Source organism: Uranotaenia lowii, chromosome 3 (assembly GCF_029784155.1).
Source record: "Uranotaenia lowii strain MFRU-FL chromosome 3, ASM2978415v1, whole genome shotgun sequence".
Lineage (NCBI taxonomy): Eukaryota > Metazoa > Arthropoda > Insecta > Diptera > Culicidae > Uranotaenia > Uranotaenia lowii.
In genome coordinates this window covers 64,662,396-64,685,247 of record NC_073693.1, presented here as the reverse complement: position 1 = coordinate 64,685,247, position 22,852 = coordinate 64,662,396, and the positions used below count along the sequence as shown (strand labels likewise).

Here is a 22,852-nt window from a genome sequence, read left to right as displayed (position 1 = left end):
CTTAGGTCGCAGCCTCGATCGGGCATCCAATTTATTTTCTTCGGATAAAAGAAGCGCGTCGCGAGTTTTACACCGACGCGACGGTTGGTGAAAAGAACAAGTTCTTGGTTAACAAAATAAAGCGGACACACGTGTGTGACAACCTGTTGTGGATTGTGTAAATCGTCTCACGGATTTGAATCCTAATTTGGTTGATCCAATCGGGTGAAAACGTGTTTTTCGATTTTTCAGCGATGGTTATCTGAGAATGCCGAATTTATCGATTTCGAAGCTCGGGTGACTTCAACGGACGGCAAAACGACAAACGGCAACCTGCGCTCTATCAGTGCAGTTGGCCACGTGCCTTTTCTTCGGCCAGGCGTGTTGCGTGCTGCGTAGTCCAGTTCAGTGAAATTTACGCGCGCCCTGTTTTGGTGCGTTAAAATAGTGAAAGTGTGGGAACATATTCGGTACAGTGATGGCCCTCAGTCGGTTGGCCCGGATAGGGCTTCAGCGACACTTAAAGTTGACCTCTAGTTGTTTTGCGCCGTCTTTGCCATTAGTGACTCAATTACGCGAACGTCGTACGCATCTGGCCCGGGATATCAGTTCCAGCTCAGTGAGCGGGGAAAAGTTGGCCGCGGCCAAGGCAGCTCAGCGTCACGATTGGAACCGTGCTGTCAGTGAGGCGGAAAAGATCGTCGGATATCCGACGTCCTTCCTCAGCCTGCGATGGCTCCTCAGCGACGAAATCGCCAATGTGGCACTACACCTGCGGAAGTTGGTCGGCAGCAATCATCCGCTGCTCAAGACGGCCAAGTAAGTTTCGAAAACGTCTCCATTGGAATGCAAATTAATCCGACACGAGGTGTCGTAGTCCAGACGCGACGCTGTTTGTTCGATTAATCATCACTCTTCCCAACACAAGTTGACACGCAATTTCGTGATTTTGATTCATCAGTTTTGGGACTCGCGATTTTACCGAACCGGATATGGTATTATGAAACCAGAAAGCATTGAACCGGTTATCGTTGACCTAATTTCGGAAGGAATGAGGGGATTGGTCCTCTACCAAAAAGCTTTACTTTAAAAATCAAACCCATTTAAAATTATGTTTGATTAAGACTATCTGGATTCAACCGAAAAATGAATTAATTTTATTTATCTAGTAAAAACATTCCTGAAAACAATCACAATTTTGCTTTTAAGTTTGACTTCAATAGTTTTTTTATAATTTTTATTCAACTAAATGTGAGAATATGGTGAAATTTATAAAATCCCGAGAAACTTTCGAATTGTTTTTTTTTTGTAAACTTAAATCCAAATTAACTTACAGTACTTTATTGGTATTTCCTCTAAGCAAAAACTGCATCGCCTGTTCTATTCTGTGTTTGATTAATAATGCTTTTAATCATTCTCAATACTCAGTTGAATGTTATCGTTTAGTTAATCAAATTAAATGAAAGCTAGATTTCGGATAACCTTATAGCATAGCATAGCATAGGGCGACTACACACATCTTGCATTGGCTGCATAATCAAGAAAATCAAGAGCAACGCAAGATGCCAAAATGAGTATCTGGATTCAATATTTATTCCAAGTGCTGCTCTTGAAGATCAGTGTGGTACCATGATGTACACCGTGACAAGTCAATGCAATCATAGAAGGGATTATCTGAAACAGAGAAAATAACTCTTTAGGGGCCGTTCAGATACCACGTGGACAGAAAAATGAGATTTTTTAACCCCTTCCGGATGTCCACGTGGACAGATTTGAAATAGTTTTTTTTTAAACACCTTTAATTTGACAGTTAGATAACACTAGTTTTTACCTTTTTGTTATTGAAATGGCTGATCTTGAAAAAACGAATAAGAATTTCCTGATATAAAATGATTTTAAAAATTTTAAATTTCAAAATTATCATATTTATTTACTTGCTTTCAAGTAGCTACTAATTGTTTAAAATGTAAAGCTTCGCAACAACACTAATCAAAATCCAAATATCTCGAAAATGCGTGAATATTTTTAAGTGACGTATTCACAAAAAATATTCTAGGGATTTAAAGAAATTAGCTCATGGTATTTTTATCACGATATTTCAATGTTTGTGTAAGATATCAAACAAACTATGCGGAAATCAAATTTATTTATTATTTGAAAAAAGTGGTTTTTGGAAAATTGCTGTTGTTTTTTCAGATTTGGAAATTCAAAAAAACTCAAAATAACGATTTCAAACCTATTGAGTTTTGTTATTCGAATTAAAATGTTATTATTTCACTGAATCAATAACTGCAATTCTCATTTTAAAAAAGTCACGCATTAAAGGGTTAAAAAATATGTTGAAAGTCATGTCCACGTGGACATGACCAAACCCTTTCCCCCCTCTCCGTGGACAAGCGTGGACATTTCCATACCCCTCTCCCCCCCCCCCCCCCCTAAGTTGTCCACGTGGTATATGAACGCGGTATATAATCCAGCAGGTGTTTATGAATCATTTTTCGGGATTTGATTGCTTCTTTTCTTCTGCTGATATTTTGTTTAACACAATCGTCACTGCTATCCTTACACATATGGGAGAGGCGGGCTATATGCGCATATTAAGGAAAACACTCATTGTCTCCCATATTCCGATAGATAGGATCCTGAAAACTATAGGCACATGAGCGACATCTGTTTTCTATACGTTAGAGCAATTTTTCTGTTTAAATCTCTTACAGTATTTGTGAAAATAATTTCATAATAAAAGAAGTCAAAATAGCCGATTTCCGAAACCGGCGGGCTAAATGCGCATATTTATGTTTAAAGCTATATTTCATTTACACTCGCAATATTTTGAAATTATTTAATTGAAAATGGTAGAAACGGATGTTAGGCATACGTCAAGGCTGAAATTTTGGTGAAATTTTTTACATCACTAGTTCTTTTGCATGAAACATAGTTAAGTATGCCATATGGCCAATTTCATGGTAATATTTTGTTCATATTGTATTTTTATCGGATCAGTATGAAGTTCTTCTTTTTTCGCTGTAAGATCGTGATTTGAGCGTAGATTTAATGTTTAAATGATAGAAAGTAAAAAATTTATAAGAATAATCAATTTTTCTTGATATAGGCATTTAACCTGTCTTGATATGGGCATTCTGAACCTGTCTCGTATTCCAATATCTTATCATCTACAACTTTGCCAAAAGCTTCAATTTGTTGAATTTACGATTTCCAGATGAATAAGAAAGAAAAACCATTAAAATTTTTGTTCACAGAATCTGTACGCACAATAATTAAAGTTCAATATATTATAACAAAACTGACAAAAATTTTGTTTGAATTTTTAAATTTTTTCCACTTTATAAAACAATTTAATTTTTTCATGCCATGTGTTAAAAGCGTACTACCCTCAAACTGCACTGATTAGATATGATGAATCTCTAGCCATATCGTCAATCGGCTGTATGCGCATATTACCTAACATGCGCATTTAGGAACACTTCCCCCTATTTCGAAAAAGAAGCTTGAAACAGATAAGAATCATTGTATTTTCACGAATACAAATGAGAAAATTGCGAAGTCGGAGAAAGACTCCTTCAAAAATTTAGATCACGTTCAGACATGAAATTCACACCGGTCCTTGTAAGACAAAATGTAGGTATTCACAACATTCGGGTCGGTTCACTGCAATTAATGATCAAAAAAATTTTCACAACAATTCTCCTCTTTTGAGCTTTAAACATTAAAAAATCCAATCAATTTCTTCTATTTGAAAACATTCTCCGCAGCACGAAAAAAAAACGCGTGTTGACGCTTCAGCACACGCCTACTCTTCAGCAAGTTTTCGGATAACCTTATGGCTATTTAAAATAAAAGTTCTTCATTAAAAACCTCTTAATTGAGGTATAAACGTTTAATAATGCAACAGATGACAATGGATTGTACAAAAAATTCACCTAGAATTGATACCAACACTAAAAAAAATAGTACATCATACCAAGTATTTTCACACGGTTTTGTTCAGCATGGTTTTGCAATTACTTAGCACGGTTTTTGCCACCGTGTTGGTGTATGAAAATTTAATTATGGGGAGAGATCTGAAACATGTTTTTTGACTGTATCAATTATCCTATTATTATGTTTTTATGTTAATTTTAAAGCTATTCAAAAGAATTTTATTCCAATAAAGAGTGATTTAATTAAAAAGTGGTCAAACTAAATGTAAATGTAAATCGATTATTTGTGCATTAAAAAAACCAAAGTATCATTGTTTTTGAAGTTCAATATGTATTATGGATGGATTTTTAGATGCAAGTAGATTATATATAATTGCTGGAGATTTAAATATAAACTGGATCGTTGAGAATGTTTCGAAGCATTCAAAACAGATGATAGAATATCTCAATCAAAGTTAAACAGTCCATAATTTTACGCGTATTTCGAAAAATAGTAAAACGTATCGACCCTGTTTTTAGTAACTTTTCATCGGTGCAATTTGAAACTGTTGCCGATGTTAAGATAACTGATCATGAAACAATTATTATAAATGTTCCTGAATATTAAACGGAATCCAATAATAGATTTAAAATGCGATGTTGGAAGAAATATTCGTAGCAAATTTCATTTGAGCTAGTAGCAAGAAGCTTGGAATCTCAGACATTGAGCGATTGTTTGGACCAAAAGGCAACTGTTCTTACAGACACACTAAAAACCAATGTTGCCGAAATCACAGAAAAATCTATAATTTCACAGAATTTTGAGGCAAATTTCATCACAGAATCTGTGTCACAGAACACAGATTTTTCGGAATATTCACAGATTTCACAGAATTTTAAAATTTTTGACGTTTTTTCAAAATTAATTTTTTATGTCAATTCATATTTTGGATAATTATCTTTGAATTGGAGAAATATGATAAAATTGATAATGTTAATTGATTTTTCTTAAGTAAATGTAAAAAATACGCAATTTGACATGAATTTTGAATGAAATTAATGGAAAAAGCATCACAAAAAATCGTCACAGAATTTTTGGGAAAAATCACAGAAAGTCAGAATTTTTTATCGTCAAAACACAGAATTTTTTTCGGAAACCTTGCTGAAAACGTGTACAAATAAGCTTGTAACAGAAAAAATAGAAGAAACTTTGAATTCTAACAGCTGGTAAAAAAGCCAGACTTTATAAAAAGTTCGGCAGTTCTAATTGCTCGATCACATGGAATAAGTACATAGTCGCGAGAAATATTTATTCAAGGTCCTTCTATTATGTGTTGTGAGCCTACTTGGTTGAATAATTCTACTGAATCACAGCTATCAAAGAATCCCTTTAATTCAACCTCGGTATAAGAAAAGTTCAGATATCGGTATTTCGATAGAATTTTTGAATAGACATCATTTAGTGATTCCAGAACAATCCGAGTATCGAGAAAACACTCTTGTGAAACTGCAATTAATTTAGTTTTAGCCAAATGGAAACAGCATTTCAAAAATAAAGAACTAGTTTTTGCTGTATTTTTGGATTTGAACCGTGCTCGTGCATTTGAAACAATTTCTAGACCGCTGCTACTAAATACTTTAAAACAATTCAGAATTTGTGGTAACGTGTTTTAATCGTTCAATAGTTACTCGAATACATTGGAAAACTCTCTTGGTGTGCCTGAAGGGAGTGTACTAGGGACAATTTTTTTTATTATGTACATTAATGATCTAAGACGGATATTACGATTTTGTCATATCAATCTTCTCGCGGACGATACCGTGTTATTTATTGCGGAACAAGATGGGGTTAGAGCTTTATCACATCTGAATGAAGTTTTAAATTGCCTAGTGAAATGGCTGAACTTTAAAAAATTAAAATAAAATATAAGTACCACGAAATATATGGTAATCACGTCACGATTTTATCTTTGGGATCTTTATGTGATGTTCACATTGTGAAACTTGATTGATCATGCCACTGAAATTAAGTATCTGGGTCTGGAGACTGATGATAAATTAAATTTCAAAAATTATTATACATGTTATTAAAAAAAATTTCAAAAAAAATGAAATTGTGCTCATTAAGGAATGACTTAACGATTGACAGTCAAATTCAGTTGTATAAATCTATCATTTCACCACACATTAGTTTTTGTTCATCAATTCTTTTTCTAGCTAATGAAACTCAGATGTCACGATTGCAGCGCTCACAGAACAAAATAATGCGTTTAATTTTCAAATGTAGTCGATATACTTCCTCTCGTTTCATGCTGAACGCTCTACAATGGTTATCTGCTAAACAAAGAATTAAATATTTGACCATGGTGTTCATATACAAAATTGTCAATAATCTTTTGCCTTCATATTTGAATAACCGTATAGTAAGAGGAAGTGATATCCATTGATACAATACTAGAAATGCTTCGGAAGTGAGAACACCCACTCTATAACCGAGAAGTTACCGCGAGAAATTAAATGTGCTCATTCTTTGGCTGAGTTCAAGAACCTTTGTATTTCCACATTAAAGGAGATGTATTTAGAAACAGATAATAAAGTAGGGTTGCCATCCGTCCCGCAAAAACGGGACATGTCCCGCTTTTTTGGTGAATGTCCCGCCGTCCCGCTTTTTCCTCAAAATGTCCCGCTTTTTTCAATGAAAACTTTTAAAAATCCACAGACTAAAACTGTAAAAAATCAAACTTTATCCTCTTTATGATTAGATCTTTTTCTCAAAATAAGCAACGCAACACAAAAAAAATCGAATAGGTCATTTTTCTCAAAATTAGCATCAATTTTTCAGAATTTACATAAGACAATACTAAAAAGCCCTAGAGTTACAATAAGATTCAGATCAATTATTCGTTCTTGGAGCACGTTCAACCAATGAAATAACTTTAGTATATATAATGAAAATATTGTTTAAGTTGCTCCTTAATGATTATGAATCTTAATTTTTCTAAGTTCTAATTCTAAGTTCAATTGCCTTTTACACACCATCTTATTCAACTTAATTAGTCAAGTATACAATGATGGAAATTCTCTTGAGTTTCAAATTTTTGAACAAATTTGAAATATATTTGTTAATGCACAAAGGTTTTTTACACGATATTAAATTCGCCATTTACATGTAGGGCTTGAAATATTTCTCTCAAATAACGTGTCAAGGTTGCCGAAATCACAGATAAATCTATAATTTCAAAGAATTTTGAGCAGATTTTCATCACAAAATCTTGGTCACAGTTCACAGAATTTTAGAAATATTCACGGATTCCACAAAATTTTAAAATTGCATACGATTTTTCAAAATTATTTTTTTACGTCGTTAAACATTTTGAATTTATAAGTATGAATTGGAAAATATGATAAAATTAGATATGTTCTTTGATTTTCCTCAAGTAAAATGTAAAAGAGACGCAAATTGACATGACTTTTTTAATGAAATTATTGAAAAAAGAGTCACAGAAAACCATCACAGAATTTTTGGATAATATCTTAGAACGTTAGGTTTTTTCATCGTCAAAACACATAATTTTGATTGACTACCTTGATGTTAATTTGCAAGAACCGTGGAAAATAACCGTGTTCATGGCAAAAACCCGTGTAAATGGAAGTCATGTAAGAAAACCTGAGCAAAATCAATCCGTGTTAAAAAAAATCTTAGTGTACTTTCTTTAAATAACCTTGGCTGATGGTATACGTATAAGTGTGGCAATATAATTAAGCTTTTTTTTAAAGAGTATCTTATATGTTCCGCTTTTTTCTGCTGTGTACCGCTTTTTTGTCGTGAAATGTCCCGCTTTTTTCTGAAAGTATCTGGCAAGCCTAAATAAGGGGAGATTTTAAAATTTGACGCGATTTCCAAGTAATCATAGTAAACCAGTGGTTTTCAAACTTTTTGACTCACCGCCCCTTATGCAAAATTTTCGAGCTCAACGCCCCCCTGGGCTAATTTTAAGAAAATCCTAAAATAATGATAATCTGGATGGTTTAAAACCCATTAGCTTTGTAAGTTGTTGTGAGAGTTAACGCAAAATTCATTCAAATTTATCTTAAGCCCTCAAAGCCAAAGGGGCAGGAGGTATTAAAAGTTGGTTTATTTTAATTTTCTAATGTCAAACGATTCTATATATTTCAAACTATATTTCGTGATTTTTCAGATTTTATCGAATTTTATTTACATACTATTTCATCCGAAAGAGAAATGCAAATTTTCGAAAAATATATAAAAAATACCAAGCATAAAGACGAAATTAGCTTTTAAGCCTTGTATTCTGTCGGCTCCAAAGGCCTCATTTTGCTTCAAACTTTCAGTAAAGACTTAATTCTATGTAATGTTTCCTTAACAATTACTTAAATTTAAATTAGTTCGTTTTGATATAAAATCATATATCTTAAATTTTTGTAAACAAAATTCTATATTTACCATTAATTAGCTTTATTAAATACAAACTAATTACTTTCCAGCCGGTGAAATAACGTAAAAAATAGTATCATTTCGTGATATCTGAATTTAAGTCCTATTCAAAGTTTTGCATCATTCATGGGTCTTAAAGTTTAAATTAGATTCTTATAATCTGAATTCCAGCAATGTTAGTGATAATCGAATAGATTCAAAGTTTATCGATTGCAAATGGCACAATTGATTTTTTGAATCCATTGAAATAAAGATGAACAAGAATGATTAATTCACAGATAAAGGTGTCATCTTCAGATTTAAGATCAGATTCAGATCATCACAGATTTTTTCAAGGTTTTTTTTTTGTTCATCAGATTTTTTGAGACAATATATTTTAAAAATTATCTAGCCTTGCCATCTTAAATTAATCTTTTTAGTATAACTCAAAATAATCTGATAAAGATACAAAAAAAAAAAAAGAAATGAGCTACTGAAACAAAAATTTGCTAGCGGCTATGTGAAATTATCGATATTTTAGTCTTGAACCTCATGTTTAGCTCTGTAACATAATTTCAATGTTTTGAATCGAATTTAATTGTTGTTATCTCAAATCTATGTTGTTTCGTGATTTGTGAAAATATGAATAACGCCCCCCTGAGCCCTTCCGACGCCCCCCAAATTTCAAAATTGAGCTCACCGCCCCCCTGGAAGCTCTCAACGACTCCAATGGGGGCGGTAGGGACCACTTTGAAAACCACTGTAGTAAACAGACAAGCATATCATTGTTTTCGTTCCGATGATTATGATGATATTTGTTTTAAGTGTTGAATTATTCATCATCATCATCATCATCATCGAATAGTTATTTTTAATTTTTTTCGGTAAATATTTAAAATTCTGTCATTTTTAAGATTCCCTAATGGTGACAGCTGCTTGACATGCACGTGACTTTTGCTATAGTTAATAGAAGCTTAAAAACCAATCAAAGCCCAAGGAATATTTAAAAAAGGTGGTGCCAAGGCAGCCCTGCTCTAGTATTGGTACAGACTGTGTCGTCACAATCACGAAGAATCTGTTAATTTACTGGGAAATTTGCATTTTTCATTGATAATTCGAAGATTTCGCTGGAAATTTTCCCCTTTAAAACATTCTTGCTCTTCAAGATCGGTGCAAAAAACCACCAGACCATCGAAGATCGAAAAAAATGTGGATTTTTTCTACTTAAATTTGCAAAACTTTAAAATTAGCCCAAAATTTACCATAAAAATGTTCAAGTCAGTGCAGATTAAGATCCTGATTACAATAAAGTAATCAAAACACGAACTTTTATACAAAAACACAATCATTTTAGTAAATCTAGTTAACAATCATTAATTGATGTTTATTGTTTTACATAAGAATTGAAATATACGGTAAACCAGTTGGATAAAAATCATGAAAATCAGTTAAACACTCAATAACTACCAGCTAGACCTTTTGAAAGCTAATTTTTTTACACGATTTAGCTTCAAGATCATTCATTAATAAAATAAGAAAAAAAAAACATAATGCTATCTACAAAGGACCAAAAAATTCGTAACATAATGAAATAGAGGCCTTACAACCCAATCATAATGAAATTGAATTCATTTTCGTACTAGAACGTGTTTTTCTTTGAAATTTCTCCCATTCGCATATAAATTTTCGATACATTGACACTTTGCGGATAAAAAATCTTGCAAACTCGATCCCAAACTAAAAATTTAATTTGAAATTTGATGTATAAAAACTACAAAACTAATTATGTTAAACGATATACTGAGAAAATATCAAATTGCCTGATGATTTTTTTTCGTGATGATGTTTCTTTATCAGTTAATCCTGTTGACGATATTTTTCACAAAAAATCAGGATTTTTCATAAAACATAACTTGCTAAATCAACTCAAGTTTTATTTTATAGTTGTAAAACTTTGAAATTGAATTAGGTAAAGTATCTAGTTTTCGACAGTTTTTATCTATGTTTACACAATAATTATGTATAGTCATTTTCAGAATTTTATTTTAAATATCAAACATATTTTCAACATAAAACGAAAATGTTACTACACTTCAAGAACTTTTTGTTGAACATAAGTTTGTAATTCCAGTTTTTATTGGAGAGCTTGGAAAGCCCTTGTAAAGATCTAGTTTTCGAAAGCCAGTTTTAGTTTTGACCAAAAATGGTGTTTTCGGCAGTCATGTTAAAATGGAATAATCCATCAATAAACAGCTTCGAGTATTTTCTCTTCAGAAATCGTTCAATTCATTTGCAGCAAAACTGCTTCATTTTGAAGGAATATGAAAAGTTTTCTGAATAAGGAGCCTAATGAAACCAGATTTCTATTGCTTTTAAGGACGTGAAAGACCTCAAAGATTGAAGCGTCAAAAAACAAACAAAAAATCCACTACACGACTTTTTGTTTCATACAATTTGTTTTATAAATCAATCTTACTGTGGTATTTTTCTTGAATTAAGTCCTAATGTCAGATTTCCCACAATCAACCGTGTTCAGTCTTGAAAGAAGCTTCATACAAATGACACGATCAGAAAACTCATCCTTTAGAGGGTGTTGGGAAAAAGTGGTAGAAATGTTGACACTTACAGCACATTTTGAATATTTTTCATGTAAAAACATTTTCAAGATCTGTGGCCTTCTAGTTTTTTACAACACGTGTTGTATTTTCGCATGCTGTGATGCAAAAATAGCAATATTTCTATCACATACGGCTGAAATAGAAACAGTGTTGTAAAAAAATACAACGCTCCAAGATCTTGAAAACATTTTTACATGGTAAAATTTTCAAAATGTCGAATTTTCTACCACTTTTTCCCAACACCAGTGAACCTGCTCTTATGGAACAGGGAATCACATTTTGAATTTTCATATTCACTTATTTGCCGCATTAAGGCTCAGTTGTTGGGAATCCGCACGAGGAGGCTAGAGAAGAATTTTTTTCAAATATAAAATTTAAAATAAACAATTAAGTTTACCATAAGGGTTTATTTTGTGGTTTCCATCTTCAGCATCGAATTTGCAAGTTGGCAAAGCCGCAACCAACGAGGATGAAGGGCACAAAGTCGCCGAAGCTTCCAAATCCGAGGTGGCCGCCGACCTGCCGTCGGAATAATTATTGGCAATATTGGTTCTAAAAAAATTAAGTTGGAAACTTTCAAACCTGTAATTTCATTTAAAAAAAATTAAATTTCCAATCATATAAAATTTACAAGAATTCATGAGAAAAATAAGAGAAAATACTAGAGGAAGAAATCTAGTTGTGCCATTCTGGGAAATGTTAGATTTTGGGGAAAAAAAAATCTGGAAAATGGTTCATTCTGAGAAAAAAAAATCTGGTAAATGGTGCATTCTGGGGAATTTTTTTCTGGGAAATGGTTCATTCTGGGATTTGATTTCATTTGTCATTCTGGGGAAAATTCATTTTGGCAAAAGTTTTCGGGTAAATGGAATACAATCAATTCAGAGCATTATCAACACATGCATTGGATTCACTAAGTAGCTTATAATTAAAACTTTAAGTCTGCGATCTTTTGCAATTTAAATTCCTCGTCTCGTCCTCGAAAGAATTCTTTATATTTTTATTTTTATTATCAAACACATTTACTAGCTGAATTAGCAACTGAATTTTGAATACCAATTCTGAATTTGAATTCTGAAACTGAATTCAATTTTTTTTTATTTTTAAACTGTTTCCTTATTTCAATACGATTTCTGAATCCTTAATCCAGATCAAAACTTTAAATAATAAATTCAGGATAATTTAAATTTTGAAGTTTTGAATTTCAATCTGAATTAATTTTTTGTAATATTTCTTTTCAATCCTATAGTGAATCTGAATTTAAATATAAGTTTTGAATTATGGATCTGATTCTGTGTTTTCAATTCTGAATTGCCATTTTGAAGCTTTGTTGGGTTTGATCTCTGCATTAGAATTTAGTTCGTGAACTTAAGGAGAAGGAGATATATATTAAATGACTGCAATCTAACTCAAAATCATAATATTTAACAAGCAATTGTCAAAAGTCAAAAGAGTAGCTGAAAAAATATGAGAAAATTGGAAATGGAAAGAAAAATTTAAATTTGGTTGCCTTAAAAATTCTTGGTTCATGTGTTTTTCGATCTCAAAAAAACTGCCAGTTTGGTCTAAGACTTACAGACTTACAGCCATTGTGGATTAATTTTTTGAGAAAAAAATCATAAACTTAAGTAGGAGAAACAAAACATAATTCCTTTTACTGGCGGGGTTAGGAACCAACAACAACAATTCGAAAAATATGTTTAGTTTGATTTGAAAATAACATTTGTTTCATCAAAATCCTTCAATAATCGAACAAGCTCTCTTTTTTTTTTTAACTTTCTAACGTAACCTTTTCTAGCCATACAGCCGGCCCGGAACACTCAAGCTCGTGCTCAATTTCTCACGGCTCGGAAGGTGTCAAATGGTGCTGCTAATGATGATAATTTAGTGGTTTACGACGTTCCCAAATTCACATCGCCATTATCATCCGTTTGAGGAGTGCGTAGCTAGCGTAAACGACTAGTGTTGTTTATAATACTACCGATTGATTTACTTTGAAGATTAAGCGATTCAAACAATAATTTAGTTTTCATTCAAAGTTTTTTCCCCTTGTTAAGGGTATCCAATATTTGTTTAACAGTAGAGAAATTGAAAGCCAAAGATAACCTACAAGCACTAGCTGAGCAACCTTTAACGATTAACTCAATGCTGTCCATGAACTTGGAAAGCGAACGAAGCATGGTCGAATGTGTCATAAATAAAATCAGTAAAAGAAAAAAAACAGAAATTTTCAAAACCGGTTGAATTCTTCCAACAACGGTTTAGCTTGGTAGTGGATTATGAAACTGCGAACAAGCTCGCATAAATGAGCTGATTTAAAATTTCTACTAGGTATTGGAATTTGTGGCGGTCAGTTACCCATGGAGGACTTTTTGAGATATCGAGATTTACAAGATGGTTTAGAGCTGACACACAAACCTGACGAAGAACGCAACCGGAAAAAGATTAAAATTCCGTTGAGAAGGATTGGATAATCTAGAGGCCCTGAAATCACAATACACATATACCAAAAACCAAAATTCAGTTCAGAGTTCAGTTAAGGATTGAGATTCAGATTCAGATTTCCGATTTCAAATTTAGATTTCAGATTTCACATTCAGACTTCAAATTTTAGAATTTGATTTCAGATTCAGATTTCAGATTCAGATTTCAGATTCGGATTTCAAATTCAAATTTCAGATTCAGATTCCAGATTCCAGATTCAGATTTCAGATTTCAGATTCAGATTCCAGATTCAGATTCAGATTCCAGATTCAGATTTCAGATTCAGATTTCAGATTCAGATTCAGATTTCAGATTCAGATTTCAGATTTCAGATTCAGAATTCAGATTCAGATTTCAGATTCAGATTTCAGATTTCAGATTCAGATTTCAGATTCAGATTTCAGATTCAGATTTCAGATTTCAGATTCAGATTTCAGATTCAGATTTCAGATTCAGATTTCAGATTCAGATTTCAGATTCAGATTTCAGATTCAGATTTCAGATTCAGATTTCAGATTCAGATTTCAGATTCAGATTTCAGATTCAGATTTCAGATTCAGATTTCAGATTCAGATTTCAGATTCAGATTTCAGATTCAGATTTCAGATTCAGATTTCAGATTCAGATTTCAGATTCAGATTTCAGATTCAGATTTCAGATTCAGATTTCAGATTCAGATTTCAGATTCAGATTTCAGATTCAGATTTCAGATTCAGATTTCAGATTCAGATTTCAGATTCAGATTTCAGATTCAGATTTCAGATTCAGATTTCAGATTCAGATTTCAGATTCAGATTTCAGATTCAGATTTCAGATTTCAGATTCAGATTTCAGATTTCAGATTTCAGATTCAGATTTCAGATTTCAGATTCAGATTTCAGAATCAGATTTCAGATTCAGATTTCAGATTCAGATTTCAGATTCAGATTTCAGATTCAGATTTCAGATTCAGATTTCAGATTCAGATTTCAGATTCAGATTTCAGATTCAGATTTCAGATTTCAGATTTCAGATTTCAGATTTCAGATGTCAGATTCAGATTTCAGATTCAGATTTCAGATTCAGATTTCAGATTCAGATTTCAGATTCAGATTTCAGATTCAGATTTCAGATTCAGATTCAGATTTCAGATTCAGATTTCAGATTCAGATTTCAGATTCAGATTTCAGATTCAGATTTCAGATTCATATTTCAGATTTCAGATTCAGATTCAGATTTCAGATGCAGATTTCAGATTCAGATTTCAGATTCAGATTTCAGATTCAGATTTCAGATTCAGATTTCAGATTCAGATTTCAGATTCAGATTTCAGATTCAGATTTCAGATTCAGATTCAGATTTCAGATTCAGATTTCAGATTCAGATTTCAGATTCAGATTTCAGATTCAGATTTCAGATTCAGATTTCAGATTCAGATTTCAGATTCAGATTTCGGATTCAGATTTCAGATTCAGATTTCAGATTCAGATTTCAGATTCAGATTCAGATTTCAGATTCAGATTTCAGATTCAGATTTCAGATTCAGATTTCAGATTCAGATTTCAGATTCAGATTTCAGATTCAGATTTCAGATTCAGATTTCAGATTCAGATTTCAGATTCAGATTTCAGATTTCAGATTCAGATTTCAGATTCAGATTTCAGATTCAGATTTCAGATTCAGATTTCAGATTCAGATTTCAGATTCAGATTTCAGATTCAGATTTCAGATTCAGATTTCAGATTCAGATTTCAGATTCAGATTTCAGATTCAGATTTCAGATTCAGATTTCAGATTCAGATTTCAGATTCAGATTTCAGATTCAGATTTCAGATTCAGATTTCAGATTCAGATTTCAGATTCAGATTTCAGATTCAGATTTCAGATTCAGATTTCAGATTCAGATTTCAGATTCAGATTTCAGATTCAGATTTCAGATTCAGATTTCAGATTCAGATTTCAGATTCAGATTTCAGATTCAGATTTCAGATTCAGATTTCAGATTCAGATTTCAGATTCAGATTTCAGATTCAGATTTCAGATTCAGATTTCAGATTCAGATTTCAGATTCAGATTTCAGATTCAGATTTCAGATTCAGATTTCAGATTCAGATTTCAGATTCAGATTTCAGATTTCAGATTCAGATTTCAGATTCAGATTTCAGATTCAGATTTCAGATTCAGATTTCAGATTCAGATTTCAGATTCAGATTTCAGATTCAGATTTCAGATTCAGATTTCAGATTCAGATTTCAGATTCAGATTTCAGATTCAGATTTCAGATTCAGATTTCAGATTCAGATGTCAGATTCACATTTCAGATTCAGATTTCAGATTCAGATTTCAGATTCAGATTTCAAATTCAGATTTCAGATTCAGATTTCAGATTCAGATTTCAGATTCATTTTTCAGATTCAGATTTCAGATTCAGATTTCAGATTCCAGATTTCAGATTCAGATTTCAGATTCAGATTTCAGATTCAGATTTCAGATTCAGATTTCAGATTCAGATTTCAGATTCAGATTTCAGATTCAGATTTCAGATTCAGATTCAGATTTCAGATTCAGATTTCAGATTCAGATTTCAGATTCAGATTTCAGATTCAGATTTCAGATTCAGATTTCAGATTCAGATTTCAGATTCAGATTTCAGATTCAGATTTCAGATTCAGATTTCAGATTCAGATTTCAGATTCAGATTTCAGATTCAGATTTCAGATTCAGATTTCAGATTCAGATTTCAGATTCAGATTTCAGATTCAGATTTCAGATTCAGATTTCAGATTCAGATTTCAGATTCAGATTTCAGATTCAGATTTCAGATTCAGATTTCAGATTCAGATTTCAGATTCACATTCAGATTTCAGATTCAGATTTCAGATTCAGATTTCAGATTCAGATTTCAGATTCAGATTTCAGATTCAGATTTCAGATTCAGATTTCAGATTCAGATTTCAGATTCAGATTTCAGATTCATATTTCAGATTCAGATTTCAGATTCAGATTTCAGATTCAGATTTCAGATTCAGATTTCAGATTCAGATTTCAGATTCAGATTTCAGATTCAGATTTCAGATTCAGATTTCAGATTCAGATTTCAGATTCAGATTTCAGATTCAGATTTCAGATTCAGATTTCAGATTCAGATTTCAGATTCAGATTTCAGATTCAGATTCAGATTTCAGATTCAGATTTCAGATTCAGATTTCAGATTCAGATTTCAGATTCAGATTTCAGATTCAGATTTCAGATTCAGATTTCAGATTCAGATTTCAGATTCAGATTTCAGATTCAGATTTCAGATTCAGATTTCAGATTCAGATTTCAGATTCAGATTTCAGATTCAGATTTCAGATTCAGATTTCAGATTCAGATTTCAGATTCAGATTTCAGATTCAGATTTCAGATTCAGATTTCAGATTCAGATTTCAGATTCAGATTTCAGATTCAGATTTCAGATTCAGATTTCAGATTCAGATTTCAGATTCAGATTTCAGATTCAGATTTCAGATTCAGATTTCAGATTCAGATTTCAGATTCAGATTTCAGATTCAGATTTCAGATTCAGATTTCAGATTCAGATTTCAGATTCAGATTTCAGATTCAGATTTCAGATTCAGATTTCAGATTCAGATTTCAGATTTCAGATTCAGATTTCAGATTTCAGATTTCAGATTCAGATTTCAGATTTCAGATTCAGATTTCAGAATCAGATTTCAGATTCAGATTTCAGATTCAGATTTCAGATTCAGATTTCAGATTCAGATTTCAGATTCAGATTTCAGATTCAGATTTCAGATTCAGATTTCAGATTCAGATTTCAGATTTCAGATTTCAGATTTCAGATTTCAGATGTCAGATTCAGATTTCAGATTCAGATTTCAGATTCAGATTTCAGATTCAGATTTCAGATTCAGATTTCAGATTCAGATTTCAGATTCAGATTTCAGATTCAGATTCAGATTTCAGATTCAGATTTCAGATTCAGATTTCAGATTCAGATTTCAGATTCAGATTTCAGATTCATATTTCAGATTTCAGATTCAGATTCAGATTTCAGATGCAGATTTCAGATTCAGATTTCAGATTCAGATTTCAGATTCAGATTTCAGATTCAGATTTCAGATTCAGATTTCAGATTCAGATTTCAGATTCAGATTTCAGATTCAGATTCAGATTTCAGATTCAGATTTCAGATTCAGATTTCAGATTCAGATTTCAGATTCAGATTTCAGATTCAGATTTCAGATTCAGATTTCAGATTCAGATTTCGGATTCAGATTTCAGATTCAGATTTCAGATTCAGATTTCAGATTCAGATTCAGATTTCAGATTCAGATTTCAGATTCAGATTTCAGATTCAGATTTCAGATTCAGATTTCAGATTCAGATTTCAGATTCAGATTTCAGATTCAGATTTCAGATTCAGATTTCAGATTTCAGATTCAGATTTCAGATTCAGATTTCAGATTCAGATTTCAGATTCAGATTTCAGATTCAGATTTCAGATTCAGATTTCAGATTCAGATTTCAGATTCAGATTTCAGATTCAGATTTCAGATTCAGATTTCAGATTCAGATTTCAGATTCAGATTTCAGATTCAGATTTCAGATTCAGATTTCAGATTCAGATTTCAGATTCAGATTTCAGATTCAGATTTCAGATTCAGATTTCAGATTCAGATTTCAGATTCAGATTTCAGATTCAGATTTCAGATTCAGATTTCAGATTCAGATTTCAGATTCAGATTTCAGATTCAGATTTCAGATTCAGATTTCAGATTCAGATTTCAGATTCAGATTTCAGATTCAGATTTCAGATTCAGATTTCAGATTCAGATTTCAGATTCAGATTTCAGATTCAGATTTCAGATTTCAGATTCAGATTTCAGATTCAGATTTCAGATTCAGATTTCAGATTCAGATTTCAGATTCAGATTTCAGATTCAGATTTCAGATTCAGATTTCAGATTCAGATTTCAGATTCAGATTTCAGATTCAGATTTCAGATTCAGATTTCAGATTCAGATTTCAGATTCAGATGTCAGATTCACATTTCAGATTCAGATTTCAGATTCAGATTTCAGATTCAGATTTCAAATTCAGATTTCAGATTCAGATTTCAGATTCAGATTTCAGATTCATTTTTCAGATTCAGATTTCAGATTCAGATTTCAGATTCCAGATTTCAGATTCAGATTTCAGATTCAGATTTCAGATTCAGATTTCAGATTCAGATTTCAGATTCAGATTTCAGATTCAGATTTCAGATTCAGATTTCAGATTCAGATTTCAGATTCAGATTCAGATTTCAGATTCAGATTTCAGATTCAGATTTCAGATTCAGATTTCAGATTCAGATTTCAGATTCAGATTTCAGATTCAGATTTCAGATTCAGATTTCAGATTCAGATTTCAGATTCAGATTTCAGATTCAGATTTCAGATTCAGATTTCAGATTCAGATTTCAGATTCAGATTTCCGATTCAGATTTCAGATTCAGATTTCAGATTCAGATTTCAGATTCAGATTTCAGATTCAGATTTCAGATTCAGATTTCAGATTCACATTCAGATTTCAGATTCAGATTTCAGATTCAGATTTCAGATTCAGATTTCAGATTCAGATTTCAGATTCAGATTTCAGATTCAGATTTCAGATTCAGATTTCAGATTCAGATTTCAGATTCATATTTCAGATTCAGATTTCAGATTCAGATTTCAGATTCAGATTTCAGATTCAGATTTCAGATTCAGATTTCAGATTCAGATTTCAGATTCAGATTTCAGATTCAGATTTCAGATTCAGATTTCAGATTCAGATTTCAGATTCAGATTTCAGATTCAGATTTCAGATTCAGATTTCAGATTCAGATTTCAGATTCAGATTTCAGATTCAGATTTCAGATTCAGATTTCAGATTCAGATTTCAGATTCAGATTTCAGATTCAGATTTCAGATTCAGATTCAGATTTCAGATTCAGATTTCAGATTCAGATTTCAGATTCAGATTTCAGATTCAGATTTCAGATTCAGATTTCAGATTCAGATTTCAGATTCAGATTTCAGATTCAGATTTCAGATTCAGATTTCAGATTCAGATTTCAGATTCAGATTTCAGATTCAGATTTCAGATTCAGATTTCAGATTCAGATTTCAGATTCAGATTTCAGATTCAGATTTCAGATTCAGATTTCAGATTCAGATTTCAGATTCAGATTTCAGATTCAGATTTCAGATTCAGATTTCAGATTCAGATTTCAGATTCAGATTTCAGATTCAGATTTCAGATTCAGATTTCAGATTCAGATTTCAGATTCAGATTTCAGATTCAGATTTCAGATTGATATTTCAGATTCAGATTTCAGAATCAGATTTCAGATTCAGATTTCAGATTGAGATTTCAGATTCAGATTTCAGATTCAGATTTCAGATTCAGATTTCAGATTTCAGATTTCAGGTTTTAGATTCGGATTTCAGATTCAGATTTCAGATTCAGATTTCAGATTTAGATTTCAGATTCAGATTTTTAGATTCAGATTTCAGATTCAGATTTCAGATTCAGATTTCAAATTTCAGATTCAGATTTCAGTTTCAGATTTCCGATTCAGATTTCAGATTCCGATTCTAGATTCAGAATTAAGTTTCAGTTTCCTACTTCAGATTCAGATTCGAGTTGAGATTCTCAATTCATTTTCGATTTTTCTCAATTTCAGAACACTGGTCTACAACGATAAAAACCAACAGGCATGGGGTCTGATTGTGCTGCTGGTTTCGAAAGCTGCTGGTCATGCGCCAACAATTCCGGATATGGACCAGGATAAGAGTGCCGGGGTGCTGCATTCGCAGCGGGCTCTGGCCGAAGTGACGGAAATGATCCGTACCTCACATCTGATCCATCAGGGTATGATCAATTTACAGTCGATGGATAATGCCGGAAACAATCTCAGCGGAGATAGTGAGATGATTTTCGGCAATAAAATGGCGCTGCTGGGTGGGGATTATCTGCTGGCCAACGCCAGTCAACAGGTGGCCAATTTGAGGTATTGTTGAGTTAGAAACTTAAAAATTGGAAAGCATCTAACTATGCGCTCTGTTTTTTAGGAATCAAGATTTGAATTTACTAATCTCTTCGGCGTATCGAGATTTAGCGGAATCCAACTTCATTGGGGATCGGGACGAACAGAATAATCCGCTGCCAGCGAAACCGCAACCCGGAACCAAAGGTAAATCATCACCGGAATGCAACTTGGAGGAGCTTGGCTTCGGCGATTTGGAAGATAATACCGAGCCAATGGATATGGCCAGGGCAATCGGAAATCCGGAGAAGGAATGGTCCCTCCGACATGTGCTGGGAGGTGGAAGTCTGCTAGGCAAAAGTTGTCAGGGAGCTCTGATGTTGGCCGGTCTATCCGAAGAGCTTCAGAAGCAGGGATATCTTTTCGGAAGACATTTGTCTCTTGCCTGGCAAGCCTGCATCGATCTGCAACCATTTTTGCTCAACAAACTTCCTCAGGGAGCCCAGTTCAGTCTAGTCTCGGCACCGGTTCTGTTTCATTTGGAGTACGACCCGAGCATCTACGAGGAAATCGAAAAAGGCAAAACGTCGGTCGAAGAAATCGATTATGTGGCCCTGCATCAAGCCATCGGAACCGGTCCAGGGCTGGAGAAAACGAAGAAACTGATGCAAAAACACAGTCAAGCAGCCATGAGTGTTCTGGACCGTTTATCACCCTCCGATGCCCGAACGGCCCTACAGAACATCATTCTGGCCATGCAGGAACTGTAACGGTGAATTCAAAACAATCCGACAGATGGCGGTACGCTTACTAGTACCTACAAATGCCACCAGATGTCGTCTTGGTGCGTAGCTTTAGCAGTGGGCCGAACGTGTTGCATCATGCGCGCGAGTTGTAAACAAATCAGGGTGGTGTGCGTGCGTGCTCGCAAAATGTGAGCAGAAGAGCGGAATTATTCATGAATGAAAATAGTGTTTTGAAAAAGCATTCGGAGAAATCTTACATCACTTGGTCAACATTGATGAATGGAGAAAGTGGAGTTTTCGGGAAGTCTAGAAGAACTATTTTAGTGTAAATCGAAAGTTTTAGTGCGGTATCGTGTGCTAAATCTGGAGCAATTAAAAAATAAGCCTAGAGCCTTGTGAATTTTCGGATAAAGTATAATATGAAAAGTGTTTAGTGACGAACGTGCAAAGTCGTGAAATCAACAGACAGTTTTAGCGTTTTAGGTAACAGAGCTACAACGAATGATTGGGGAGGGCTGATAAATTGAATGATTGTTTACGAATGACTGGCGCTGTCAACAAAGGTATGCATTATGCGTTTTTTTCTGTTAATTTTAAATTTCCCACAAGTGATTAATTTATTGTGCTGTTAGCAAGTTGAGTTGAGTTATCTTAATTTGAAATCAAAAATCATATTGCCTTTCAAAATCAGAGACTTTTTCAAATAGTAAGGGTAGAAGCCATGGTCTTCAATTTTTATTCAATCATTTGAAACTGGACTGCTTTGGAAGTTCACAATCGTATAACTTTTTTTGCTGCCAAAAGAATACTTATAGGTTTCAGGTTGCTATGAAAGACAGTAAACAAACTGGTCCGCATTACAGTCGTTATTATTTATTGGCCACAAATGTGTTGAATCCTAAAGATGATGTTCAATATATAGTTTTCTTACCCTATCTTTTTAATTTAAATTTCAATGAAAATGTTTTTAAATTATTCGTATAAAACTTTCATTCAATTATTCGAACGTGTTTCATAGAATCAAACGGTCAAAATGAAAAAAAAACTTATTTTCAAAAATTTCCAATTTTGTATTGCTTGTAAAATCGATTCCTCTTTCTTAAAGAAAAAAAAATACACACACAAAATGATTTTCGGTTTGTTGGCTTCATTCTTTTTTTAAATAGTTAAAATTTACAAGAATAACTAGATTGAAAAATAAAAACATGAAATTAACAGAACAGAAACACCGGTGAATTTCAACTGAAAGCATCGTTAAGAGCAAGTTCACTGGTGTTGGGAAAAAATGGTAGAAATTTTGTCACTTTTTGCACATTTTGAAAATTTTGCCATGCAAAAACATTTTCAAGATCTGTAGCCTTCAAGTTTTTTAACAACACGTGTTGTAGTTTCGCATGCTGCGATGCAAAAATAGCAATATTTCTATCACATACGGCTGAAATAGAAATAGTGTTGAAAAAAAAACCCACGCCCAAAGATCTTGAAAACATTTTGGCATGGTAAAATTTTAAAAATGTCAAAATTTCTACCACTTTTTCCCAACACCAGTGAACTTGCTCTAACAAACTTACAGTACCTAGTAAGCTTTTGTCTTTCATTTGACAGATTTTTTGAGTAGCGAGTGTAAAAATTGGAGACACGCTGGCAGAAGCAATAGCTTTTGAACAGGTGTC

At 32.9% G+C, this 22,852-nt stretch overlaps 1 protein-coding gene across 1 annotated transcript; it reads left to right on the top strand.

Moving 5' to 3' along the window:
• The first annotated feature begins 15 nt into the window (after window positions 1-15).
• LOC129756557 (all trans-polyprenyl-diphosphate synthase PDSS2-like) lies at window positions 16-21,745 on the top strand. The gene is made up of 3 exons (XM_055753464.1): window positions 16-798; window positions 20,131-20,457; window positions 20,519-21,745. Exons 1-3 carry the CDS (start codon window positions 458-460, stop codon window positions 21,201-21,203), a joined length of 1,353 nt encoding a protein of 450 aa, XP_055609439.1. The 5' UTR covers window positions 16-457; the 3' UTR covers window positions 21,204-21,745.
• The last annotated feature ends 1,107 nt before the right edge of the window (window positions 21,746-22,852 follow it).